At 41.3% G+C, this 27,919-nt stretch overlaps 1 protein-coding gene across 1 annotated transcript in view; it reads left to right on the top strand.

The window, feature by feature from the left end:
* The window catches only part of FAT4 (FAT atypical cadherin 4), a 143,178-nt gene extending 117,963 nt beyond the window's left edge, over positions 1–25,215 (top strand). Inside the window, 8 exon segments of the mRNA XM_039879568.1 lie at positions 1,558–1,662; positions 5,553–5,860; positions 8,797–8,882; positions 9,731–9,910; positions 14,419–14,543; positions 16,114–16,331; positions 20,452–20,713; positions 22,767–25,215. Of these exon segments, the coding sequence (XP_039735502.1) occupies positions 1,558–1,662; positions 5,553–5,860; positions 8,797–8,882; positions 9,731–9,910; positions 14,419–14,543; positions 16,114–16,331; positions 20,452–20,713; positions 22,767–24,601 (3,119 nt within the window). The 3' untranslated portion in view covers positions 24,602–25,215.
* Positions 25,216–27,919: the final 2,704 nt, after the last annotated feature.

A 27,919-nucleotide genomic window follows, 5' to 3' on the forward strand; every position in this document is an offset into this window, starting at 1 on the left:
TTTCCGTGCCTTTAGACTGGTAACTTGTTTATTTCATTGTTTCCCCTTAGGATAGAAAAGTAATCTGAAATCGTTAGCTTTTCCCTTGTACGAAGGTTCCCAGTTTTATTTATAAAGGAAAAAATGTTGTGTTTATAACCCAGTGATGTAGAGAAGCATGTTTGTTAGCGGTGTCATGAGGGCTGACTCACACTCGTGATTTCAAACCAGAATAATCGTGGCTACATAAGCAAGCCACAAAAACAGAACTAAATTAAACAAAAATTTTGACTATGTTCTAAGCATAGTTATGATGCTATGGTTTATCTACGCTTAACATGAAGTCTAGTCGTGCACATGAAATGTACATGTTTTCATAAGACATTTTATAAAAGTATTAGTGCAATCATGCCAGGAAGTAGAAAATAGCTTTACAAAACCAGACTCTTAATTATTAATGAAATAAATAATTAAGTCCTCCTGTCAATGGATGGACATTAAGAACTCGCTGACTTCACAGTGTTTCTCAGAATCAGATCATTCCCATAATTATATATAATACATATCTGATAATAATAATAATTATGTTACTTTATTGAATAGTAATTAACCGGTATTAAAACACATTTAAGTTTATATAAGAAAAAAAAAACACCATTAACAGCAACAAAATTTTGCCTACCAAGTGATTAACTATTAAATTATAACTTTGTGACACCTGGCTGTGGTCTACATTGGTCTGTGCCATAGTTTTATAATTTCTTAAGCCAGATATTAGCGTCCAATGGCCTCTTCTCCTTCATCCGCGAAATGTGTTTCCTGTTGAGTGCATCATTAAAGTGGAAACGCCGTGTTAAGACACTTGCCTGCTTTCTTGCCTGTCATATCCTGACCTCCTAAAATGCCTGGTTCATAACAGGCATTTGGTCAGTATTAGTCGATTTAACTTAACCAAGATGATGTATGAGAAAAATCTTTATAGACTGAAAACTATGCTGGTTAGATCTTATTATTGCAGATAAAGGACGAAGTGTACATAATCCATAGTTGAGAATAAACCTTGGTCAGTATTTGAAAATGTGTTTGATGTATTTTCTTACGTGTTATTCTGCTTTACAGCCAGGATGTGTGTACACATTAAGGGGTATTTTTTGAGAGTGAAAAGATCGTAGTTTTACAGTTAAGCTACATGACGTTGATTCTTACCTTTAAAAAACATCCGAGTCAAGGAAATCTCTACAGTGAAAATTCTACTTTAAAAGTTTCAATTCTCCAGTTATGAAATGCAGTAAATGAAGTGACATGGAAAAGAGAAGATAGATTTAGTGAAAACATTTAAATATAGTCACCACTTGTGATTTCCCTGAAAACAGTCGTTCCTTTCGAGTTGGATATGTAAATTATTTTCTAAACATTAAAATGACAATATTCTGTTTTCCTCATGTGAAGTAAAATGGTCTCGTATTTCTTTTTTTCGAGATATAATCTCTCAGGATAGGTTTCTATATATGGTTATGCAGCGATGGCGTTAATATATTTATGCATAAGATTTTTAAAATTGAGCTTCCTACTTTTCAGGGAAAATGTGTGAGTCTTCAGTCGATTACTGTGAATGTAACCCCTGCTTTAACGGCGGGTCCTGCCAGAGCGGCGTGGAGCCTTACTACTGTCACTGCCCGTTTGGTGAGTACAGCTCAGACGTTCCTGCGAAACATCAAACTGTTTGGCACACAGATTAGCCGTTGTAGCTTCACTGTGCCTCGAGTGATTAAAATGATACTAGATGTTTCACACGTGAGAGTTTAGCAAAACAAAATCTCGAAGATTTAATATTCTTACAAGTTAATTATGGAAATCCCGTTGAACATATAGCTTTGATCATTACTAGAAAAATAATCAACTCAAGATAATTGAATTTGTGCTGTGTCCTCAGGATATTTAGCCTCGGATATTCATGGATGCCTTCCTTTTACCCTAGAGCCTGTCAAATAAAAAATCTCTCAGACACTATTTGACATCATTCTCTCTTTCAAATCTTTAAAAAATAATCAGTCTAAATGATTTTTGTTTTGTTTTGCTTTTGTTTCTTACATTAATTCAGCTACTTATATTAGAAAGATTTAGTAACTGGCCACGCGGTTTTCATGATAGGCTTTTGAAGACAGTCTCAACATAACTAATCACAATTCAGACTGACGTGTTTTCTTGAGGAAGAAAGTTGTGAGAATTTTTTTGTACACATACGATTTTATTCAACATAGTGGAACGAACTTAAAGATTCCTCTCAGGTGTCACTCAGGGGTTGCCAGCACTGAGACGGCCAAGTATGATGAAGAAAGCCGGGAGGAACCTTTCACTGTAACTTGGTTTATGTCATAGGTTTGTGATCATTCTATTAATTTAAAGGCTGATTCAGGCTTCACCACAGCACTCACATCCGTGTGTCCTGCAGTAGGTGGAGACCCTGTCCTTCTCCGTAGGCAGAGGAGGAGAAGGGTATCTTTCTGGTCTTTCCTTGGACATATCACTGTGGACCAGAAAAGTGAATCTTAATGTAGAGTAGAGAATAGAACTTAAAAAGAATCTGAGGTTTCTAGTAACCGGTAAAATAAGCTCTTATTTTCAAATAAGTCTGTGACTCTATCTACTTTTGTTTTATAAACCACATCAATAGAATGATAAAGAAAAACAGAATATACAAATATCTCATTGTGAGCCATGCATTTTTGCCATGGTTCTGAGGCCCGGACACTGTGAGTTTGTCTAAAGTCAAAAAATGACAACAAAAGAAAACTGCCCCAGGATGACATGGATTTAGTGACCAGGACACAACTTTATTTTTAGGCCAGTACGACGTTCACAGTGCCCCTCCTTCTTAAAATGTATTTGACATTCTCACCAGTAATGCTCATGACACAGCGAATGAAAGGCAGACCGAGGTCAGAATGGCCACACCCTTAGATGGCCTCAAACTTCCTTCTGCCATCATTACCTTACAGCCCTAAGGAGCGCTGCTTTCCGCACGTAACCACGGTCAGGTTTCATGGTTTCACTTGTGTTCTGGAATGCAAGATAACGGGGATTGGAGTGGAAAGTGGAACATGATTTTCAGGGGACCGAACAAAGGTGGTTCACATTTTTAGATTCCTTTGCATTCCACTCACACACAGGAGGATTTACGATAATCGATACTAAATCGGAACAAATTGTTGCTGCAGTGTTGCTGTTCCAGCAGTCATTGCCTGTTGGGCGGAAGAGTTTTGGGGTCCAAATGGACCTTGTCACCCGACCAGAGCTCTTCAGGGAAAGGAACTAGCACAACAACACGCATTAACATAGAGACGGAGCGGGTATCGCCGGCAGTGCAGATTTCTCTCCCTTTTCCTTCCAGTAGCAAAGACAAAAAAGATTATTTAAACTTAGACACTGTCAGACAATAACAGAAGCACTTATAAAACAAAACAAAACAAAACAAAAATTTTGAAACAACAATATCTGATTTGAGACCAGAGAGAATTAGAAGGAAAAAGTAATTTCCCTTTTTAAATTGAATGTCGGGTGAAACATACAAATAAAATGGCAGATGGGGTTCCAAAAAACATAAAGCTGGAGGGAAGTACCCACGCGTCCTATAAAACATCTTAACTATAATTGCAAAGGTAGAAAAAAAGTTGCACTGTTTACCTTCTCATCAGTGAAAGATTTGCTTTTAGATTTAGAAATTTTTTTAGAGTTTTAGATTCTATTTTTTTAGGTTATAGTTTAGAACAAAAGCAAAGTGCTTGTGACTTTAGAAAGAGCCCGCATGTAACTTCATATATGCATATACACACAAAATGTCCTTTTGGGTAGAGTAATTTTAATATTTCTTGACTTATGTAAGTTTATTTCATGGCATTTTATGTGGAAAGCAGATTTTAAATCCTCATTAAGTTTTATTATTGTATTTCAAAAAACAAAAATCTATCGTTCTCTAAGAACAATAACACAACTCCTTAAAAAGAAAAAAAGTATTTCATAAAGAAGTATTTTCATGTTTTAAAACAGTGTCAACTTGAATAAAAATGTAGAACATCTTTCCAGGGTCTATATACTTTCCACATATATGCATATTCAATTTCAGGCATACTTTCATAGGTTTATGAAAATTTAATCAGAAGAGACCTGCTGGGACACATAGCACATACTTCTTCAGTCATCTGTCTACTTATTTCATTTGTGTACTTTATCTTTACCTTTGGCTACTCTTTCTGCATATATAAGTAAGGTATATATCATATAATAAATATATGATATAAATAACTTTAACATTTGTGTTGCATATAAATATAAGATAGATAAGTTGAAATCCTATATGATAAGATACATTTATAATATATATAAATGTATGCCATATGTAATGTATGCCATATAACATATATGATTCCATTAATTCCTTTGCCTTTTCTTTAACTTCAGTTAATGATTAAACATAAATTATACATATTTCTACATATTTACAGTGAATAGTATCTCAGCCTTGACAGAAAAAGAAAAGATAATACCCACGCTTTTATACCAGCTTCTAGGCCATTTCAACTTAAAGAACATTTGGATATAAAATGTGGCGTAGCCAAACAGCTAGACAATTAGTTGATCTGGCCTCAAATACTGGCTCCGTCCCCATAGTTCTGTGGCCTTGGGCAAGTTTTACATATTCTGTAAAATGATGGCATTGGTTCTTCTGGCTGAACAATTTCCTGACTCTAAATGTAACGCATTTACAAGGGATGTGCAGCCAAAATTAAGGAATGAAGCCTCTGCAAGTTAATAAGAGTTATGATGTATTGGCATGGGTTAATTTTCCAATCATTTGCTACAGTCTACTAATATTTGTGGGAAAAGAATTTTGGCGTAGCGCTATAACATCAATAAAACTCATTTTTCAAGTTTGAAAAAGAACCAGCACAAACAAGTGGGAATGCTGGATTTTGGAAAAACAGAACACTACTTCCAAGTAGCCTGGTATAAATCATGCCCAAAGTGGGCATGAACCAAGAAAGAGATAAAAACTAAGACAGTTATTTCCTTCCCTGATTTTGTGACCCTTGAAAATAGCATGAGTACAGGGACTGATTTTTTTTTTTTTAAGTCAAAACAAAATTTACTATCTTCAATTGAATTAAAATTGTTTTTGAGAATTATGTATTACGAAGGAAGTATCTTGTTTGAAAATTAGAGAAAATTAAAACTTTAAAAAGATTGACAGACTAATTTTGAAAGGTGTCCAGGAAAGAAATCTTTTGACACATATGCCATTCCACTAATTCTAATTTGTGGAAATGGAGTATTCTTAGATATGTTCCCTAACTGGCCCCCAAAAAGCAATTGCATCAGTTTATCATTTTTGTTACATATTCTTAAGATCGTCAATTTATTCTGTTTGAATTTAATTTAGATGGTATTCTTTGAGAATAATTAAAAATGTTCTTTTAAGTGTGACTCATTACTGTAACTTAAAAATATCTTTAAGTCATTTAGTAAAAACATCACTGGAGTTTGATGTGTCAGTTTGTCGATTTTCCCATCTGCAGGTGTCTTTGGAAAACACTGCGAGTTGAACAGTTATGGATTTGAGGAGTTATCGTACATGGAATTTCCCAGCTTGGATCCCAATAACAACTATATTTATGTCAAATTTGCAACTATCAAAAGCCACGCTTTATTGCTTTACAATTATGACAACCAGACGGGGGACCGGGCTGAATTTCTGGCCCTTGAAATTGCCGAAGAAAGACTAAGATTCTCTTATAATTTAGGCAGCGGTACATATAAACTCACCACCATGAAGAAGGTGTCAGACGGACATTTTCACACGGTGATTGCCCGGAGAGCAGGAATGGTAAGCCTCTGTGGTTTCCTCATGCTAACAGGTGACCTTCACGGGGGACAGGTGGTACCCCCTCAGCCCCGTTCTCTGAGCGTGTGTAAGATAACTGGATGGCTAAGATGTCGTCAGCGGACTCTTATGGGGAGTAGGCGATTTTACCTGCTGACATACAAGGTCCCTCTAAAATTCCTGACCATTCAACAAGGCTTGGGAGCAAGAGGGAGAGAGCAAAGAGAGGTGGCATGAGGCATGCCCGAGGACAGAAAATAATTCGTAGTATGTGGCCCCAGGCGTCAGGTTTGAGTCACACCGAATGGGGAAAACTCCTCGGCATTATTCTGTCAGAGGGAAAGTGTCTCCCAGTTTCAGAAAACATCTAAAATAAGGCCCCAACTGGGTTTTGAATCCGTTCTCTACAGTTCAAAAGGATTTTGTTGGAAACTGGCAAAACCATTAACTTCTCAGCTTTGAATCATTGTAGAGAGGATAGAAACATCTCAGTTTGCAGCTGTACTCGTAGAAAAATTTAACAGTAAAAGAAGGCGCATTTAACTCTGAAGATTAAACTGCACGAGCTACTATTTAAGTAAAACTTGCCCTCAGGTATCTGTTCTTTGAGTTGTATCACCAGGGTTTTAGAAAATTAGAAAACTATGTTAAATATTAAGATTGACTAAAATAAGATACTATGGTCTCAGCTGTTTTTTCTAGTTGAGGCATTCATAAATATTTATGTGACACTCCATGATCGCTTTAGGAATCTCTAGAATGGATGGATACTTCGCATAGTATACACAGAGAGAGATGTGTTAACGTTTACTTTAGAAATAAATTAAAGGGAATTCTGCTTAAATCAAATAGTCAAGCCACGCACGTTGTGTCATGAAAACCCAATACTGCTTTTGAGATTGAATGTCACTCAATTTTATAGATCACTAGAAAAAAATTATTAGCTATTGAAAGAGTCAACTAAACGCGGAGTGTAGATGTTTCCTAAAGATGTTAGTATTTATTATAATTTCCTTGAGAAGGTGGCAAGAAAAAATTTGCATGGCGCATAAGAGTTCTGTGTATGGAGCTTATAATCATTATAAGCTATAATAATTATAATCATTGTAAGTTATAATAATTGATAGAAATATTTTAAAAATATTTTAGCCAGTAATATCTCATGTACAGTGACTACAAATGATCCCCTTCACTATTTCTGAAATGCGAGATATTTAAGATATGCACTTTTATAAATCTCCCACCTAAATATACATATTTTATTGACAATCCCTCAAAATCATGCGATACTGATAGAAATAGGATATTAAGGAAATGAATAATTTCCGTACATAATGAAAGTGACCTGATTCAGGAAGACAGAAAACCAGATAAATGCCTTTTCATGTGAGGTAATTTTGGTCAACTTGCTATGTTTCTCACGTTTGCTTTGTTTTTATTAAAGTTAACCTGGAATGACATCCTTATAAATTAATACTTTAGTAGCCCAGCTGGCCCTCGAGCAACATGGGTTTGAACTGCGTGGGGGCCACCTGTATGCGGATTTCCCCAGTCAACACCCACAGTGCTTCTGACCCGGGATGGGGGTCCACGTAGACGGGGCATGCCGTTCTATGCCGTTTATACTGGGAGCTCCTGCCGAGTGCGGTGGCCTCAGGGGGCCCTGAAACTGATCCCACGTGGATACTGAGTGACAGCTTAAGTTTTGGGGGAGTCACAAGTCACACGCAGATCTGCACTGCACGGGGTCGACTGTTGACATTGACGTACAAGTGGACGGAGGTGGAGCGGCCCCGTTCGCTGGTGTTCCAACAGTGTTCGGCAGAACCTTCGTTGTCTGCCCTGGGAGACACCCTCAGTCCCCCTGCTTTTTAGGTTAGGCCGCTTCCTGTGAGTCGCTGGCCAGGTACTGAAATGCCACATTCTGAATATCATCCTTATAATTTCACCAACAAAAATATGGTAAGATTTATCATTTGTAGAACTTAGAGCAGCTTGGGGAGCAGAAAGGGGCGTCATACCATCATTGTAGGGCTCAGAATAACATCGATGTGCAACGATCTTGGTCTTAAACTGGACCGCAGCTAACCCCAGTGGCCACTGCCCGACACAGAGGCTCTGCCTTCTGTCATATTCTTGGATCTAATGACCATAACTTGTTGACTTTGTTTATTGATCACGTAGAGTATTCATATATTCTACTAGAAGAAAACTTTTGTCTCGGGGTAATATATCTCTTAGGATATAAAAACAACTGTTGTGATTTAAATATTGGGAGAGTTTCTACTGTATAAGAATATATGATAATACATTCTGATTATACATAGCTATGTTGTAGTATGCTATTTATAAATGTTTCTTATAAATGAAAATAGCATCTAATTGATTTCTTTACATCATCTCAAATTTTATCTTTAATGGAGGTATTATGATCTTCATAGGTTGTTGTAATAGTATATTTATGTTGTACTTTCAGAATCCTTTTGCATCTATGCGTGATATATTATTGGGAAAGACATTTGAAAATCAGAAATCCAGTGTGTTTTTTTTTTCTTTTTCATTTGTTAGACTAGCTGGATCGTAGAATGAGCAGGCTTATTAAGATTGTAAACCCAGGAAGCTGTCTCAGACCTACAGTATGATATCCAAAGAGATGTTAATTAATGACACTTTTATTCTTTCATCTGTAAAGCAAGGGAGTTGGAGAAGGCTTTTCAAAGCACCCTCCCACCCCTCACATGGAATTATTTCACAGTTTTAGTTTTCAACATACCAAAGAAACACGTGTCCACAATTTAATTTTGTATTTATTATCATATACTAAATCAAAAGCTTATCACAACTTCGAGAGCACGTCCACATAGAAACAAGCCCTGGGCAGCGTTGGCTGACACGGGGACAGTAGAGCCCAGGGTAAACATTCCTTCTCTCGGCCGCAGGCGGCTTCCTTGACGGTGGACTCTTGTCCTGAGAACCAAGAACCGGGATATTGCACTGTCAGTAATGTGGCGGTTTCGGATGACTGGTAAGTAAAATATTAGTTTGATCATCATCAATACTTGACGTTAAAAAGGAAATCGTACATTGAAAGTAATTGTATTCTGCTAAGTATTATATATAAGTGTAAAGTATCTTATCCTCTCCCAAGGGGTTTTTGTACTGCAAGACAAAAAGTTAATAAGTCGTGTACAAAATATGCAATAAAAGGTATGAAACGAAGTGGTAGAGATGAGAATAACGCTCGAGAAAGGAAAGACTAACATAGACTCACGTCAGAGAAGCCTCGTGAAATAATCGCATGAGACCCGGGTCCTGCAAGATCAGAATAAGGACCCCTCCCCTTTTAAACACATTCTCTAAATGTTGCATGTGAAAATCACGGACAGATATTTTTCAATAGCACCTCAAACTGAGACACAGCATTATCCCCCGTAAAACATAGGTGATTTTAATAGAAATAATAACAAACAAAAATAAATAGTCACGCATAATCCATTGCAGTAATCAATTTATTAGCATTCCTTATCTCTGTAATGAAGGAAAAATGTAATCTGACGTTAATATTAGAGTGCTCATTACTTCTGCTGAATTTTATCTTTTTTCTGACAGTGTGCTCCTTCTTGCTAATTCAGCCTTGTTTTATAAGTCCCATCTGACGAACTGAAAATATCTTTGGCATAAGTTTTAGTATTTTTATACCTTAAAACCCTAATAATCCTGTTTGGTGGACATGCATTAACAGGTAATGTTGTCACTCAAATTCACCATGTTATCACACATGCCAGAAAAAATGATCTTCACTCCTTATTAAACAAAGCATTCTGCCGAAATCTCGTGTCGAAATCAACTAATTTTTTTTTTTTTTTAATGGAGGACTCTTGATGTTCAGCCAAATCGAGTCACAGTTGGAGGCATCAGATCTCTAGAACCAGTCCTTCGGAGGAGGGGACACGTGGAAAGCCATGATTTCGTCGGGTGCATAATGGAGTTCGCAGTCAATGGAAGGCCTCTGGAACCCAGCCAGGCCTTGGCAGCACAAGGCATCCTAGACATGTATGGCAATTTTATTTCCTACGCTTTCAAAGAAAACGCAAAACATGTATGATAATTGAGCATCAAGAGATGAAATTATTGTGCCCAAAGCCCTAAAAATACCAAATGGTTTACATTGTTTTGAATTTTGAATATTTATTGATAGCTGTGAAATTTCGGCCTAAAATGTAATGTTTGATTAGAAAGTTAATTCTTATTTTCCAGAGTTTTAAGACAATATATGTATATGTGTATGTACTCTGCCTTGCAGAGTGCTGTAAAGATGATAAGAGTTAAGTAGGTGATCACGTAGGAAGAAACCTATCCCAGTATGATACGTAAGTGTTAGCAATAATATATACTTGAAATTAAATAGTTTTCATATAAATATATACATTTCCCAAATCTTGATACATCTTTAACAAGTAATAATTTGATTAATTGTAAGCTGTAAAGTAGTTTTTTGGGTTTTTTTTTTCCTATTTAGTTATTGGTTAGGTTTCCAGCAATGATTTAGGAATTGTGAAAATAACATTTATTTAAAAAAATTATTCTAATTTGTATTGAAAATTTGGAAAATTCAGAAAAATATAAAGTAGCCTATAAACTAACTACCATAGACACTCTTAGGTCATTGTCACGTCCATGACTGCCTAGTATTCCATAATACAGATGTGCTGTTTTAACTATGCTCGTACACTTTAGTACTTCCGGTATCACTAATATATCATTAACCCTGTGATTAATATACAGTCACAGAAATATCTGCTCACATTATTTTCTTGCTTGAGATTTCTGGAAAGAAAATTACAAAGGCAAAAAGCTGTGAATACTTCCTAATGTTTGTGACTTAAGTATTTTAATGCAACTTGGCATTTACCCTTATTTTATTGGTTTATTATAATATAGTGCTATCACGTTATAATTAACCACAGAGCACAGAAAAACACAGAGCTCATTGCTGACCATTGTAAATGCTTGGACGTGCATCATTCTGTATCTTTTTTCAATGTTCACACAAATATTTTTGAAATAGTGACATTTTTACTTTTAAATATGTTATGAATATCTTTTTAGATCAAAACATAGAGATCTAAGTCATATGTATTGTCGAATTACTTTTCAGAAAGATTATAATGGTAGTACATATACATAATTTGCTTATTCTTTTTTTTTTTTTTTATTTTAGGCGAGGCAACCCTTGGTTGACCTCACAGATTGCAAGGACCTTGTCAGCTTACAGTCCCTTAGTTTCTTTTATTTTGTACGCCTACAGCACCTGGTCTTCCTAGGTGGTCTCCCATCCAAGTACTACTTGTTTAGGGTGGCATGGCCATAGAGACTTATTCTATATACACCATCTTCTAAGGAATAGTCTTACATTAATTTCTCTTATATTATGCTTCACGTGAAGCATATATTTCACAACTCCTTAGAAAATTCGTAAATTGAGAGAGAATTCTCTTGAAGTGAGAATTTTTATCTAATTTTTTCATCACTTTTTGTCATAAAAGATTCTAAATTCAAGACTGGAGCTTCACCGGAAACATTTCACCTTATTATAATTAATAAGTTTGGGTTTATTCTTAACCGTGTCTTATTTTTTTGATATGATGGAGGTCATGGTCTTTAAATATTCTGGCATAATGTATAAGATTTAAAGACCAACTATTTCAAGGCTCCCAAATTTGAAGTTTTATTTTCATTTTTTTTTTTTTTTTAAATTTCAGATTTATCCAGTGTCTACAGGGACTAACATTTATTGATACCTTACTATGGACCAGACACTGTTCGTAGTATTTTACTGTATTAGTCTGTTTAAACTTTACAGCCATTTCGCGAGATAGATACTATTATTTTCATTTTATAGATGAGGTAACTGAGTTACTCAGAGTTTAAGAAACTTGCCCAAAGTCAGCCAGCTAGTGAGTAGCAAAGCTGAATCGTGAGCGTTGGTCAGTTGGCCCGGTGCTAGATGCAAATGCATGGACAAGGCAGATCCTCGCAGTCGCTTTAAATTGATGATTCCTAACCTCCAGTGCAGCCACGATATTGCCAGGCAATATATTACATTCCCCTGGTTTAATCATGTCCCCACTCCTCAGTGACTAGCTCAGGTCGCCTCTTCCCACAGACTGCGAACATCACCTCCTGTATCCTTTCTCGGCTAATGAATTTGCTTCCTAACTTGCTCTGAAAATCGAAGCCATCAAGAGACGGCTCCTCAGAGCTCATCCCTCCTCGTCTGCTCACGCACCCCGCTCTAAACCTGTGTCCCTCGTAATGAGCGAGCTCGCCCTCCTCCCACAAAGGCCGAGCCCTTTTCAGACCACCGAGCCCATCCCCAAACCTTCCAGAAACGGCGCTCCAGCCTTCTTGTGGTTCTTGGCTCATTCCAATCCATGCTGTTATTCCCCTGCTTTTACTGAAAATAAATAAATAAATAACTATATGTATATATCTCTCCCATTTTCCTCTTAGCTACCAAGCTAATTCTCTTTTTTCTTTGAAAAGTTGTTCTTTGTCAAAGCGACCAACCGCCTCTGCTTTGAAGAAATCAGTGGTTAGTGTTCATCTTACTCAAACTTCAGCATTGTCAGGAACAGTTCATCACTCCCTCCCCCAAAATTACTTTGTCCGTCCACCAGCACGCGGGTCCCTCCTGGCTCTCTCCTCCGATTCTGCTTCTCACCTCCTCGGCCTCTCTCCTCTGTATCTATATTCATTCTTTAGGTCACTTTTATAGTCCTTGGTTTTAACTATCTCTAAAGCTGGTGACTCTTAAATGGTTGTCAGCTTGGCCTCTCCTCTGAACGTTAGACCCCCGGTCCACCGGCCTACTCACGGTCCTGTGTGTACTCCTGACAAATACCGCAAACCCGAGTCTAAAACCGAACAACTGGGCCCGCTTCCACGATGGCCCTCCCTCAGGCAGTGGTGATTCAGTGACCCACCTGCTCAGCCAAACATTTAGACTAACCTTTGACCCCTCTCTCACTGAAAAACCTCATGCCCAACCCACCAGGAACCAGCAGGACATTCTCACCCTGATTGCAAGGCATCCGGCCGCCCCCCGAACTTCCACACCGCTTCTGCCCGCACTTCTCCCGGTCACTCTGCTCCAAGCGTCCTGGGCCCCCGGGCGCTCCTCAAACACCCACCTTCCCCCTCACTCCAGGGCTTTCTCTCTGCTCCTCCCTCTGCCTGGATGACGATCCACCAGACACGCTTCCTTCCCTCCCTTTCTTTAGGTCCTCACAAGGGTGGGTCCTTCTTTCCCTGCCTGGAGACCCAGCAGCCGCCAAACCCCAGCGCCCTTCCTCTGTCCCAATTTTCCCAGCGGACTTTCCTCTTCTAACAGACTACACAGTCGTCTAGTTTTTTGCGCTTTTTTTTTTCTGTCTTCCCCACAAGAAAAAATAAACATTCCATGAACACGTGGGTATTTTCATCACTTTCTTTCCGTGCTTGGAATAGTGCTTGGCATATAGTGGGCATTCCGTAAACATGAGCCGGGCAGTTATCTGGTGAAGGACGCGTGTACTCAAATCCATACGTAGCCCAGAGATCGTAGAGACCAAAGCGACGATTCGATCAAGGTGTCTCGCTCCATTAGGAATTAACTTAAAGAATTTATCCTCTATTTTCCTTCACTGTGTAAGATATTTTTTGTTTAATCTTCTCTTTGATGAATGAGACGGGTCATGTGTTACAGGATACCTTCTAGTTTGATTAGATGCTACAAATGTAGTTGCACCTTGAGTTTTAAAGACTTTTTTTTTTTCAATTTCTTTTTTTATGGTGACACTGGTTAATGAAATCCAGTAAGTTTCAGCTATACATTTTAACAGTAAGACATATATATATATTTACACTGTGTGTTCACCTCCCATAGTTAGATTTCTTTCTGTCACCACATCTTTGACCCCCTTGACCCCATCTGTCTCCCCCCTCCTCCTTACCCCCTGCCCTCTGGTAACCACTAGTCTGCTGTCCATGTCCATGAGTCTCTGTTTGTTCGTCCCATTCATTTGTTGCTTTTAGGTTTATATCCCACATATAAGTGATATCATGTGGTTTTCAACTTTTTCTGTCTGGCTTATTTTGCTTAGCATGATTATCTTGAGGTCCATCCATGTTGTCGCAAACGGCAATATTTCATCTCTTCTCATGACTGAGTAATATTCCATTGTATATATGCACCACAGCTTCCTTATCCAGTCATCTATCGTAGGACACTTCGGTTGCTTCCACGTCCTGGCCACTGTGAATAATGCTGCTGTGAACATCGGTGTGCAAATATCTTTTGGGATATGAGTTTTCAAGTCCTTGGGGTAAAAACCTAGTAAAGAGGTTGCTGGATCATATGGTGGATCAATTCTTAGTTTCTTAAGGACCCTCCATACTGTTTTCCACAGTGGCTGTACCAATTTGCAGAAACTAAACGGGCTAATAAGCATTTATATTTAACAAATTCCCCCCACACCTTTTTTTGTGCTTTATGAGTCTTTGCTGTGATTTTATTTTAGGTGCCCTAGACTAGAAGGCGCTTGCACCCGCAGCCCCTGCCAGCACGGTGGCACGTGTACAGACCACTGGTCATGGCAGCAGTGTCACTGCAAAGAAGGACTGACTGGGAAATACTGCGAAAAATGTATGCAAGCCGTTTCATCTTCCACTGGAAGCTATATTAACCGTGAAAAGTATAAATATATGCACCTAAATATGTAATTGAATTATGTTTTCATTGAAAATATCAAATATATTAGAAAATATAGTGATATTTTTAAATTCATTTTTTAACCTGGGGAAGAGTGACACCCTGTTAGAATTATTTACTAAATAAATCACTATATAAATATATCATTTATTTTTGGTTTACCTATAGGAATACTAGGCAGTTTACAAGGCCGGGGGCTATATTCAGGCTTTGGCTTAATATTATCTACATTTAGAGGTTCCTTCTCTGGTGAATATTTTGTATTTGGTAGAGAAGTATAAATAATAAATTACTGAGCATGGAGCTCAAAACATTATACAATTGAATTATAATCTTTTACATTTAAGATGGTACTTGAATTTTAATTTGCAATTAACAGAATTGGTTTTGAATGTTACTTTTTAAATTCTTTTATTGGTTACTTGTTTATAAACCCTGATGTTGTTGTTAATAAGGCACTAATGGTGTCTGAGCCTTCATTAGAGCATGGTGTTCTCTAATTTCAAGCTGTATATTCAACTACCTAACCCTAATGGGGTCTCTGTGATAAAAATTGCTTCATTTTCAAATAAGCGGTTACTCCTTAAATCACTGCACTTAACTGACTACTTTTGAAAGAGGCATTTGATTCTGTTATAACATGAGAATGAATAAACTCATGATTAAATTAAGGATACACTTTACCAAGAAAGACGTTAGGAGCAGAGGTAGAATTGTGTTTAGGATAAAATCAAAACGGGAAAAGCACCTTGTCGTATGATTTTTTTAGAGTAACAGTTACATCTGGAATATGAAATGGCTCATTGGCTTGAGAAATGTCTTTAAAGAAAACAGGTACGATTCACATACAATAAAATTTTCCTTTTCAAAGTGTGCCATCTGGTGCTGACGCTCTCTTGAGCTCATTTCTTTGTGTCTCTTCTTTAGGTAGTTTGCTACAGCAAACTTCCATACTTCAGTAGTGTGGACATTTTATCGCGTTATGATCGATTGTAATCATACATGATGATGAATTAAATTATACATGATTATTACTAATCATAAAGTTAGTTACAAATATTAGATTGTTCACTTTTTGTTCAAATTTCTAATGCACTAGACTTTAAAGATTAGAAATAATTTTAACTATGAAAGCATTCATTTATGAATTTTGGAAACAGTGAAAATCATAAACAAATACTGCTTCCAGACATTTTAAAGATGGCTGTCTTTTCAGGTATTCATATTTTATATCAAGTACCAGATATTTAATGACTGTTTCCCAAATGATTAATGCCCGTTTTTAAATGTTTTAGAGTTTACGGTTCTGATATGGATTTAAGTATTTGAAATCAACTCATACAGTAATTCGCAAGTGGAAATTTGTTTTTCAAGAGGAGGATTGGGGGACATTATTTGCAAAACCTTAGTAGTTTTAAGGTCTCTTTTTATACTGTTTGTCACCTGTGGACACTTTAAGGAATAACGGATGCGTTTCTCTCTCCCCTCCCGGGTCGGCTTGCAGCCATTACCCCTGACACTGCCTTGTCGCTGGAAGGCAAAGGGCGCCTGGACTACCACATGAGCCAGAATGAGAAGCGGGAGTATTTGCTAAGACAGAGCATACGAGGGGCCATGTCGGAGCCTTTTGGCGTGAACAGTCTGGAAGTAAAATTCAGGACGAGAAGCGAGAACGGTGTTTTAATCCATATCCAAGAAAGCAGCAATTACACTACTGTAAAGGTGAGATATACAAGTGCACGGTGACGTCATTCGGCCAGACCGCCTGCCGCGTCCTGGTCTGAATCGCTTCTCCCACAGCTTCTCCCCTTGTGTTTTACAATCCATTTGAGTTCCGACTAATGCTGGGCACGATTCCAGTATCATCTTATCCTAACTATTTCCCGGGCATTGGCCAGACGAACAAGGTCTGAATGGTCTGGTTTCTAAACACTTTTTTCTTGGTTTAGACCACAGCTAGGTAGGCCAGCATAGAAAGAATTTGTCGTGATCCATTTTGTCTGATAAAAACTTATATTGCTCGTCCCCCCCCCTACTTTTAAACAAAGTAAAACAAAAATATAATGTGTCTTCGAAATGGAAAAAACATTTTCTCCAAGAATTATTTCAAACACCGCGTATATATTAACTGGCAGGACTAAAATAAGGAAAAACATTTTGAAATTATCTGGCTTTATTTAGTTTGGAGCACAATGTACTTAACTATCACAGGTAAACACTGTGAAATTAAGTATCTTTGGAATTATTGTAGGTAAAATTACAGCTAAATTCTCCAAATAATTTCTAAATACATAATTTTTAAACATCATAGCTCATGAGAACAATGGATTGGTTTATCATTAGGCTTTTACATAATTTTTTTTCTTGACTGTATATGAGATGCTAAACTAGTGAATAATTTCATTAGATCCACATTTTTCATTAGTTCTTAATAGCTTTTTAATTTCTAAGACTATTATTTGGCTTTCTTTCCAACAAATAAGACCTCAGCTCTTAGATCATCATTTTCTTTCTTTATACTGACTGCTTTCAATATTATTTTGTATATTATAATTCAACTCATAATTTTATACAAATTTCGGTAAATTCTTAAGAAAACAAATCTAGATTTCCTTATTTTTTTGCCTATAAGTCAATACTTTGACAATTACTAAAACTTTAGTTAATAAAGAAAAATGTAATATACATAGAAAATTGCTAGATTTAATTCGCTTCTAATACTAAAAATAAAAACAGATGTTCACCTCTAAACTTCAGCCTGCTTATTCTCAAAATTTCTCTCTATCTAAGCCAACTCTGGTTATATTTCATGTACTTATCTTTAATAAGTAGTAAAAAAATCTTTTTAAAATTCTCATATTATAACCTCCAACTGGGGGTGACTTTACCCTGCCGGGACATTTGGCAGTGTCTGGAGACATTGTTTTATTGTCAGGGCTCGGTGTGGAGGGAGGGACCACCGGTCCCTACAGGTCTGTCGTTAACCACCCTGCGGTGCACAGCACGAGCACCCGCGGAAAGGGAGTTACAGTCCACAATGCGAGTAGTGCTCAGCTTGGGAAACGCTGCCTGAGCCCAGTGCTGGAGAGCATCGTGGGCTTATGACTGTAGCTCCACTGTGGAAGCAGAGGGCCCCGTTCCAGAGTTAGTAAAGCAGCTGCAAAGACAGCACATAAACCGTCGTATACTGTTATTAGTCGGTGTTTATAATTCTCATCAAAAAGTGTCTTAGAAGCCAAGAAAATAAAGGCATAAAGAGAGAAGTAGACCTTCATTGTCTACAAGGAACATATTTTATACGCATTGAGAGGCTCTGACAGTGAGGTCTGTGCAGTGTCTGTTAGGCTGCTTCCAAGTCCTCGTGCCATTTAAATGACATATGAAATATTTCTGGACAGTATTTCTGTAAGCCAAGAGATACAAAATGCAATGTGGTTGAAGAAATCAGAGGCAGAATTTTTCCTTCCTTAAGGAAGAAGATGAATGTCAGGATCCATTTTTGTCGCCGTAAGTTCTTGCATTTCCAAGAGCATGGCAGCATTCAACATCTGATTTTGTTAACGTTGGTAGCAAACACTTAGAAAAGTAAATGCTAATGAATAAAAGTAATGACTAATGCAGACCAACATGCACATTTCTTTCTTTTGTATGAAATTTCGAAAAGTAGCTTTTCAGAGATCAAGGGGCTTGGCAGGTAAAGTAAGAAGATTAAAAAAAAAAAAAGACCAAACGCAGTGAATAAGGAGAACTAAACGGACAGTAAAGGAAGAGAGTGGCCGTTGTGAGCAGGCAAATTACTTGGATGACAGGAACACGGTCCGCTTCTGCGGGCTAGGAAGCTGGCTCCAACACGCTGTCCCTTACCAGCCGGCTTATCAGTGACCAGGGGCCCTGCTTTCCCTCTTTCCTCCTTTTGGCTCACTTTCTGACAGTTTCTTTTTTTTCTTTCTTTTTTTTTTTTTTACATACTCTGAATCAGTCAACTTTTTCTCCCCAGCACCCCCCGACACAACACACACACACACACACACACACACACACTGTGAAAATGAAAGGGTGGGTAGACGGGGTCCTATATGGTTCTAGGAGAGAGGGTCAGCAGTGGGCAGCGACAGCAGTGTGAGGAGAGATGAGCGTGTCCAGAATGGATAGGGTCTGTTCAGATAAGAAATCAAGGAGAGGAATTTCAGACAGGAAAGCAAGAGGGACGCGCGCTCGCGTGCACGTGGGCCGACGCCACAGGAAAAGCCTTCCACACGTCTCTTCTTTTGTGGCATATTGTGATCTGAACTATGAAGATGACAAGTTCTGTATGATAGATGATGGGCTCGCTGCTCCCAATCAATTCTATTGTTTCGGGTGCTGAGTTTTCCAGTTGGTTGGTTTTGTTTTTAAGTGAGGCTGGGTATGTTGTACAGGGTTGGGATGAGGGCTTCAGATCGCTATAGAATGAAAAAAATAAATAAATGAACAAATAAATAAAGCAAACCAAAACACGAGCATGGGGTTTTGAAAGTGAGGAAGAATACGGGCGTCCAGTAGAGCATCGCTGAGGAAAAGGAGAACGTTTAAAGTGTTATCGTGGGAACTTACGTTCTCATCAGTCCTGTCTATGGTGTATTCTAAAGCTCTCTCATCAGCATTGGGCGGATGAAAGGGTGACGTGCTGTGACCAGGTAGGAGGTGAACGCAGAGCTGGGAGAAGTCCCTCCCTAAGGCTTCTTTCCCAGAAGAACCTGCCTATAACCAAAGAAGAGTTGCTGTTTTCACTGTGCCATGAGATGTTGCCCATTCGACGAAATGTTGTTGTCATTTAACTACAGCTTTCTTCCCCCCGCCCTCTGAGTTTGATACTGAAATATATTATTATCTAGAGACATCGCTTTAATAAAATATCACAATATGAAGAACATATGTAAATGTGTTAGGCATATTTTCCACAGTAAAAAAGATCTGATCTTTAGTTTTACCAGATGTGTTTGTTGCATGTAGAAATAGCATTTGATCTGAGGAAGGAAAAAAAAGAGACCCATCCCTTTGCCCCCTGCCGTGGCACCAGCTCTGTCTGGTAGTTGGACGGGATTACCCTCCCTGACCCAAATGTTCATCCTGCCTCATAAATTATTTTATATTCTAAGGCATCTCCTCAGAATACGGGAAGCTGGGTAGCTGGAGACTGGAGTAGGAGTTCATCCCACTGGGCGAAGTAACAGACACCAAGTGCCCCTTCGATGACCTGGGGCAGCGAGCTGAAGTGAGGACTTGGCCAGACACCTCGTTATTAACAGCTCTCCCTTTATTCATCAGAGTTTTTACCTCAATAAATGACATGAATGATAGGCAAGATTTTTTCTAAAATTCTAGTGTGTAGTAAGTGACAAATAAAACAATTTACTTTTGTCTTTATTTTTCCAACTTTGCTTCATTTTTAGCTAAGCATTTTTTTTTTTTTAAGCTGGCAGTTTTAACATTTTTGATCACTGTGGGCCATTTATTAAACTGACTAAACTTTTTAGACTTGCCATTGCCATTAAATAATAGGAAATCACAAAAAACTTGTACTTATCTTAAAATGGGTATTCATTCCATTATTATCTTAGTTGTGTTCTAGAAAATAATTCTCGGCATCTTGAAAAATTAGGTGTAACACCTTGGGAATTACCGAAACTATTATGTTTGAAATAATCCCTAAAATCATAGAGGCAGATGGATAAATATATTCTCTTTAGCTATTCTGCGTACTTTCAATTGATCAATATGTTAAGGTTTTTATTTAATTTTTAAAAATCTTTTATTCCAGCATGGTGTGGTTTAATTCCGCATTATTTCACTATGTTTGTAGATTAAGAATGGCAAAGTCCATTTTACGTCAGATGCGGGAATTGCTGGGAAGGTGGAAAGAAACATTCCTGAAGTGTATGTTGCAGATGGCCACTGGCATGCTGTTCTAATCGGAAAAAATGGAACAGCCACAGTACTGTCCATCGACAGAATCTATAACAGAGACATCGTCCACCCTACTCAAGATTTCGGTGGCCTCGAGGTGCTCACTATATCCCTTGGAGGAATTCCACCCAACCAAGCGCATCGAGATGCTCAAACAGGTAAGTGCTTGTGTTCGGCAGTCGCAAAGGGAAGGTAAAAGTGTTCATCTAAAGGTAGCTGGGTCTCTGATGATCTCTCTCATGGTCGTTGGAAGACCAGCTTCACTCTCCTCAGAAAGCTCGGGAGGAATTACCGGCCATCGCTTCCTTTCACCTCCTGCATTTGTTCTGCCAGCTGCTTTAATTCGGATCGTGGCGGTTCGATGCTTTCCTTGTCCACCAAGCATCAGCGTATGCACTGATTCGCCTACTCGTTTGTGCTTTCACACAGCAGGTGTGACCGAGCCCCGTCCTGGGCACTGGGAGCGCAACGGCGGGCTGAGTAGCCCCTCTCCTCATAGAACATACAGCCCGTTAAGGGAGACAAACGTTAATCACATCAGTAGCCAAGTAAATCTATTATTTTGCGCTATGATTAATGATGTGAAGGTAGAATATAGAATTCTAGGAGACCGCTCAGAAAAGGAGAAAGAGAAACTTTCCAGGAAAAATGGACATCTGTTGTTAAATCTGAACTATGAAGATAAGAGATAAGGATGGGAGAAGATGAAAAATTAATTTATATTGATAGGAACTAAAAAAAGCCAAAAAAGGTGGATTATGTCAGGATCGCAGAACCCAGCACATGGGAAGCTGATGTCGCAGGTGAAGGACGGAGTTGGGGAATGAAGCAGGGCCGTCTACACCGGCTGTAGGTTTGGTCCTATTCTCAGAACAATGGGAAGTTCCTAAAAAAACAAAACAAATTAGTCACAGGAGTGTCCAGATCAGACACACTGTAATAGCGAAGCTCCTACGGGCTCCAGCATGGAGAACGCCTTGCAGGAGGACGGGAGTGGACGTGCGTGAATTAGCTGGGAAGACCCTGCAGTGACCCTGTGTGAGCTTTGGCTAGTGTGGTGGCAGAGGAGATGTAAAGAACTTTATAGGGAAGAAGTATTTTAAAAATTAAACTCAACCCAACTGTTGGCGATTTTGGTAAAATTCAGGGAGGTTTCTGACTTTTCAGCTAGGACGAGGGTAGCGCCATCGAGAAAGGAAACTGCAGAACAGTGCAAAAAGCAGCATCCTTTGGGAGACAGCACGATTTGAGTTTGCGACATTTTAGGGTGTGGGACACCTTGGAGTAAGACCTTTGCCCAGATGGGGCAGAATCGGGAGTGGACTTCAGCTGGAAACATGCTCGGAGGCATCGCTGCTCAGAGGGATCACTGCCCAACAGGGAACCGAAGCCCCGAGCATGGATCCGACACCCTAACCCCAGGGTGTAGCCTGGGAAAAGCCTAAGGCCCCATCTTGGGTAGCTGAGTTAGTGCTGGCTTAGAGGAGAATGAGAAAGGAAGGAGCCTGAGTCACACAGACAAAGCCAGGAGGTGTCACAGCTGATGAGGAAATGTGGATCGGGGACGGGGAGGTCACTAGTATGGAACAACGTGGCAGTAAAACTGAAAAATGTGTGGGAGGGTGATGGAGTTAGGGCACAGGGCGCAGAAGTTAAAGTCCAGGTCAAGTCCGTGCATATTTAGCTGACTTTAAAACGGGGACGACAATTCTTTGGGAGTTTCGGAAAGCAAGCCCGCGTAAATCATGCTTTGTGGTTAGTGTCACGGCCCATTCTTGGGCTCTGGGCCCCGAGCATTAGCGACGCTGGCACATCACGTCTAATAAAGTGTTTCTCAGCTTTAAAATAATCATCATTACCCTGTAAGGAAGGAGCCATTTTAGATCTTTTTCCCCCGAGCCCTGCGGTGCCCACCTCATGCAATGTCACTGCCACAGTTATATTCTGTCTGCCTTGGGAGACCCACAAACTGCTGTAAGAGCCAAGGTTTTCGTTTGCTCCCTAAAAATCGACTTTCGAGTCCCTGGGGGAAAGTCCAGTGAGAAGGCATGGTCCAAGGCATGGTCTAGTGACTGAAGCTATGGGCCTATTTTTTTTTACCTCTGTATTTTTTAAAAATTATTTCTACATGCAATTCTTGCAATATCGACTAAACAGATGGAAACAAAGGGGAAGTTGAGTAAGACGCCTCTCTGCCCCTCTGCCCCGCAGGTTTCGACGGCTGCATCGCGTCCGTGCTGTACGGCGGGCAGAGCCTGCCCTTCAGCGGGAGGCACAGCCTGGCCTCCATCTCCAAGACCGACCCGTCGGTGAAGACCGGATGCCGCGGCCCCAACATCTGCGCCAGCAACCCGTGCTGGGGCGACCTGCTGTGTGTCAACCAGTGGCACGCGTACAAGTGCGTGCCGCCGGGGGACTGCGCGTCGCGCCCCTGCCAGAACGGGGGCAGCTGCGAGCCCGGCCTGCACTCCGGCTTCGCGTGCAGCTGCCCGGAGTCGCACACGGGCCGGACCTGCGAGACGGTGGTGGCCTGTCTCGGCGTCCTCTGCCCCCAGGGGCGGGTGTGCAAAGCTGGCAGCCCCGGCGGGCACGTGTGCGTTCCGAGCCAGGGCCCCGAGGAGCTGTCGCTGCCGCTGTGGGCCGTGCCCGCCATCGTGGGCAGCTGCGCCACCGTCCTGGCGCTGCTGGTCCTGAGCCTGATCCTCTGTAACCAGTGCCGGGGCAAGAAGGCCGCGGACCCCAAGGAGGCCAAGAAGCCGAAGGAGAAGAAGAAGAAGGGCAGCGAGAACGTCGCCTTCGACGACCCGGACCACCTGCCGCCGTTCGCGGACGACCTGACGGTGAGGAAGCAGCCGGAGGGCAACCCGAAGCCGGACATCATCGAGCGGGAGAACCCGTACCTGATCTACGACGAGGCCGACCTGCCGCGCGGCCCCGAGGCCGTGCCCAGCGCGCCGCTGGCGGCCCCGGAGCAGGAGCCGGAGCACTACGACATCGACAACGCCAGCAGCATCGCGCCGTCGGACGCCGACATCATCCAGCACTACAAGCAGTTCCGCAGCCACACGCCCAAGTTCTCCATCCAGCGGCACAGCCCGCTCGGCTTCGCCCGGCAGTCGCCGCTGCCCCTGGGCGCCAGCGGCCTCGCCTACCAGGCGCCGTTCGGCCAGGGCCTGCGGCCCGGCGGCCTGGGCCCCGCGGCGCCCGCGCTGTCGCGGCCCGGGCCCGCGCCCTTCTGCAAGCCGCCCGCGCTCTACCGGGGCAGCCCGGCGCGCGAGCTGCACCTGCCCGCGCGCGACGGCGACGCGCACGGCGACGGCGGCGCCTTCGCCTACGCCGCCCGGCTGGGCAGGAGGAGCAAGAGCCCGCAGAGCCTGGCGCCGCCCGGCTCGCGGCCCGGCAGCCGCCTGAAGCAGCCGGCGGGGCCGATGCCGCTGGAGGCGGCGCCGCCCGTGGGGCTGTCGGTGGAGGAGGTGGAGCGGCTGAACGCGCCGCGCGCGCGCAACGCCAGCATCTGCAGCGCCGACCACGGCCGCTCCTCCTCCGAGGAGGACTGCCGCCGGCCGCTGTCCAGGACCAGGAACCCCGCGGACGGCATCCCGGCCCCGGAGTCCTCCTCCGACAGCGACTCGCACGAGTCCTTCACTTGCTCGGAGATGGAGTACGACAGGGACAAGCCGATGGTCTACACGTCCAGGATGCCCAAGTTGTCGCAAGTCAACGAGTCCGACGCGGACGACGAGGATAACTACGGCGCCAGGCTGAAGCCGCGCAGGTTCCACGGCCGCCGGGCCGAGGGCGGCCCCGCGGGGGCTCAGGCGACAGCGCCGGCGGCCGCGGACGGCGCGCTGCCCCTGAAGCTCGGGCCGCCGGCGGGGACTTTCAACTGGGACAACCTCTTGAACTGGGGCCCCGGCTTCGGCCACTACGTGGACGTGTTTAAAGATCTGGCATCTCTCCCAGAAAAAGCAGCGGCGAGCGAGGACGGCAAAGGCGGGACAGCTCAGCCGGTCCCCAAAGACGGGGAGGCGGAGCAGTACGTGTGAGCGCGGCGCGCCGGCGGGACGGACACGACACGCGCAGCCGGCGGGCGCTCGCTCCGCCGTCGCCGGCCTGGGTCTGCTCCGCAGAACCGGCCAGCACCGACGGGTGTTGGAGGGAAACTTTAAAAAATAATAACCACAATGCTGCTGAAACCGACTCAGAAACGACTCTTTAATTTAAATGCGCTTGGTCGAATTTCTGCCCCGCATGCATCGTATTGTGTACCGAGTTACGTGGCATGCGGCGCCGGGAAGGTTTCTTCTTCTTTACCGATGTCCGACGTGTGTTTTTTGAGATCCGTCCTGTTGCCATTGCAGACGTGAACTTGTGCTTTCCCAGCAGGGTGTGTATCATTGCCTCATTATCGTCGCGTTTGCGTTGCCAGATCCTTGTCAAGTGTAGAAAAGAGCCCTCCTGTCCCCGAATGAAAGACTAAGTATGATTAACAGGTCTCAGACTTGCGGAGTCCATATTCAGCGTTGCTCAGAAACGTCTGAATATTTGCATAAGTTTTACATGACAGTGGGTACTGAAATTAAGTCATTTCGTTCAGCACTTTAAAACTTTCTTACAAAATTGTTTTAAAACTTATGATTTTTTTTTTTTTTTTTTTTGTAAACAGTGATGGTCTCCTGACTCTCACCAGGCTTCCGCTAGGGAAGAGAATTGATTGCATGTTGTCCGCGGAATGCTGCCGCCTTCCGACTGTGGAGTGATGAGCTCAGCAGCGCTTCTCAGAGACACTTTTAAGAAATGAATTATTTATTGAAAAATGTTCTATGCTTTTTAAATTTTTAAAGAATTGACCTAAGCAAAGCCTACGATTGGACTTTTTTTCCCCCAACCATTTAACATTTACTTCAAGTACCCAGTTTTTATAATTTATATAAAGTCAAATTTCAACCCTTCTTACTTTGTCATTCTGTAGGTCATTTTTTTAATACCGTGTAAAAAAAAAAAACGTTTTTTTACACCTAAGCTGTGTTTTTGATACTGATATTTTCCTATGCTGAATAATTTTCTTACTTTCAGGGAAGGTAAGAAAATACTTTTTTTACATTTGTTACTTATGTAACATTCATATTTTTCACATTTTGATATTTGTAACATACTGTATGCTTTCTACTTGTAAATGCCAACAATAGAATTAAAATATTTATTTAAAATATGTTGCATTCATAGTGTGATATTAGATTTTCACCTTTCTATGTTATCTTCATGCCCAATCGTGAATACTCTCTTCTTGTCAGTAGGTTGTGTCGAGCTGAATTCCAGGTGGGCGACATAGTTTTCTTTCAAAAAACGTGAGTATGGATTATTGCCAGAACAGATATTTTAAGGTCGCTTTAGTGCACGTGTACCTGTTTCAGTCCTTGGATTTCCCTAGAGCATAATGAGTCTCAACTCGGCTGGGTCTTAGGACAGCGGTCCCCAACCTGTTCGGCACCAGGGACCGTGCTCCTATGAGAATCTAACTTCTGATGATCTGAGGCGGAGCTGAGGCGGTGATGCTGGCGCTGTGGAGCGGCTGCGAACACAGAAGAAGCTTCGCTGGCTCGCCCGCAGCTCACCTCCTGCTGTGTGGCCTGATTCCTAACAGACCACTCAGGGGTTGGGGATCCCTGTCTTAGGGGGTCTAACTTTGTTTTGAATCTGGTTTAAACATCCTGGCAATAATCGTTTTGATGTCCCCAGTAAAGTATGTTCACCGAAAGCCAGGATTATAGTTTTACGAACAGCAATGAATTAAAGCTGATTAAGAAAAAAATGCCTGGGTCTCGTTTTCTCCAAAATTTTCTAAGTCCAATGGTGTAGGAAGAATCACAGTGAATGCTCTGCAACAGACACCTGTCATTTCTTGATCATCCTGTTGCACGAATTCTAAACAAATTTTACATGCTACCTTAGCCAAGACAAATGTCTATTATCAGGTACTCACCCAAGAGTGGAACGATTCAGCAGAGGAGACTAGCCCAGGACAAGATCCATTTGTGTAATAACAGTCACATCTGAAATAACAGGATTTATGCAAATTACTGCACAATCTCAGAATTTTCTATAACTAATATTCGCTGAAAATATTATACTCTGACTGTACCACTGTCCCACAACGAACAGCGATTTTAACAATATGTGAACGTTTTAGTAAATAAAATATCTTAGTAAATAGAACATTTTTAAAATTAATACCAGCAGACCGAAATATAGAACAGAATTATTTTGTCATTCAATAATGCTGAGATTATTTTTTTTTCAGAATAAGAAATAAAATGATAACATTCCTATAATGTGGTTTAGAGACTGAGTATAAGACACTAAAATTTTTTGTCACCTGTGATGAGGCAACACATTTTAGTATTTCCCTATGCATTTTAGTCGTGTGGATTTATGAGGCAGATATGGGAACATGTTGATTGTTTCACATAACTCAAAACAGAATACATTTTTTTCTCTAGAAACTGAAGCATCTCAGTGTCTTCAAAGATATAAACTCTCTAATTGAGAACAGAGCTGAACGTAAAATGATAAACATGATTATAGCTAAGGGTTAAGGGGAAAGAACCCAATGCCAAGATTCTGTATTCTAATTCTCTAAGAATTTTTTGTGTGAGAGAGAAACGCAATTTCCTTGATTAATCAATCCCAGTTTAGGCCCAAGACAGAGTTTTTATAGGACAATTTCTTGTCCTTGGAAATCTTTCTTCATTGAAACGAGAACAATGCTCATAGCAAAACAAATCAAAAATGGATGGAATGAAAACCGCACTTAAAGTGGAGATTTCCCAACGCTTAGGGAAATGGAGTGATACGGCATGTCCTGTGGCTGCGGGTGGTTACAGGCCAACTGACGAGGTCACGATTCACTCAACTCCACGGTTAATAGTGACTTACGTGTTCGCACATAAAACCACGAGCTCAGAATTTTAATCCAGCCCCTGTAAGGGTTTATGGGATTGCCTGGAATAAAGTTACTCTGGGCTCGCCCTGCGTCTCTGCTGTGAAAAATGTCACTTGCTTCCATGCACACTGACAACACCTCAGCGGCTGTGCTGGCACGCAGAGCTGCGGGCTTGGACTGGCGACATGGCGTGGGACTCCGATCGCTCAGTGCTTAAGAAGCACATTGATCTCGAAAGCCACAGCTTTCAAGATGGCGTCTGTAATTTTCTCAATTAGCTGATTTCATCGATAGCTTCTTCAGATAAAATCATTTTAAGAAAATGGAGCCATCGAGAGGGCCGGGACCTCTTCTCATTTACATGTTGCTATCAAAATATTTACCAATGTCAAGGTTGATGAGAGAGAGAGAACTGACAAAC

Source organism: Pteropus medius, unplaced genomic scaffold (genome assembly GCF_902729225.1).
Source record: "Pteropus medius unplaced genomic scaffold, Ma_sr-lr_union100, whole genome shotgun sequence".
NCBI classification, from domain to species: Eukaryota; Metazoa; Chordata; class Mammalia; order Chiroptera; family Pteropodidae; genus Pteropus; species Pteropus medius.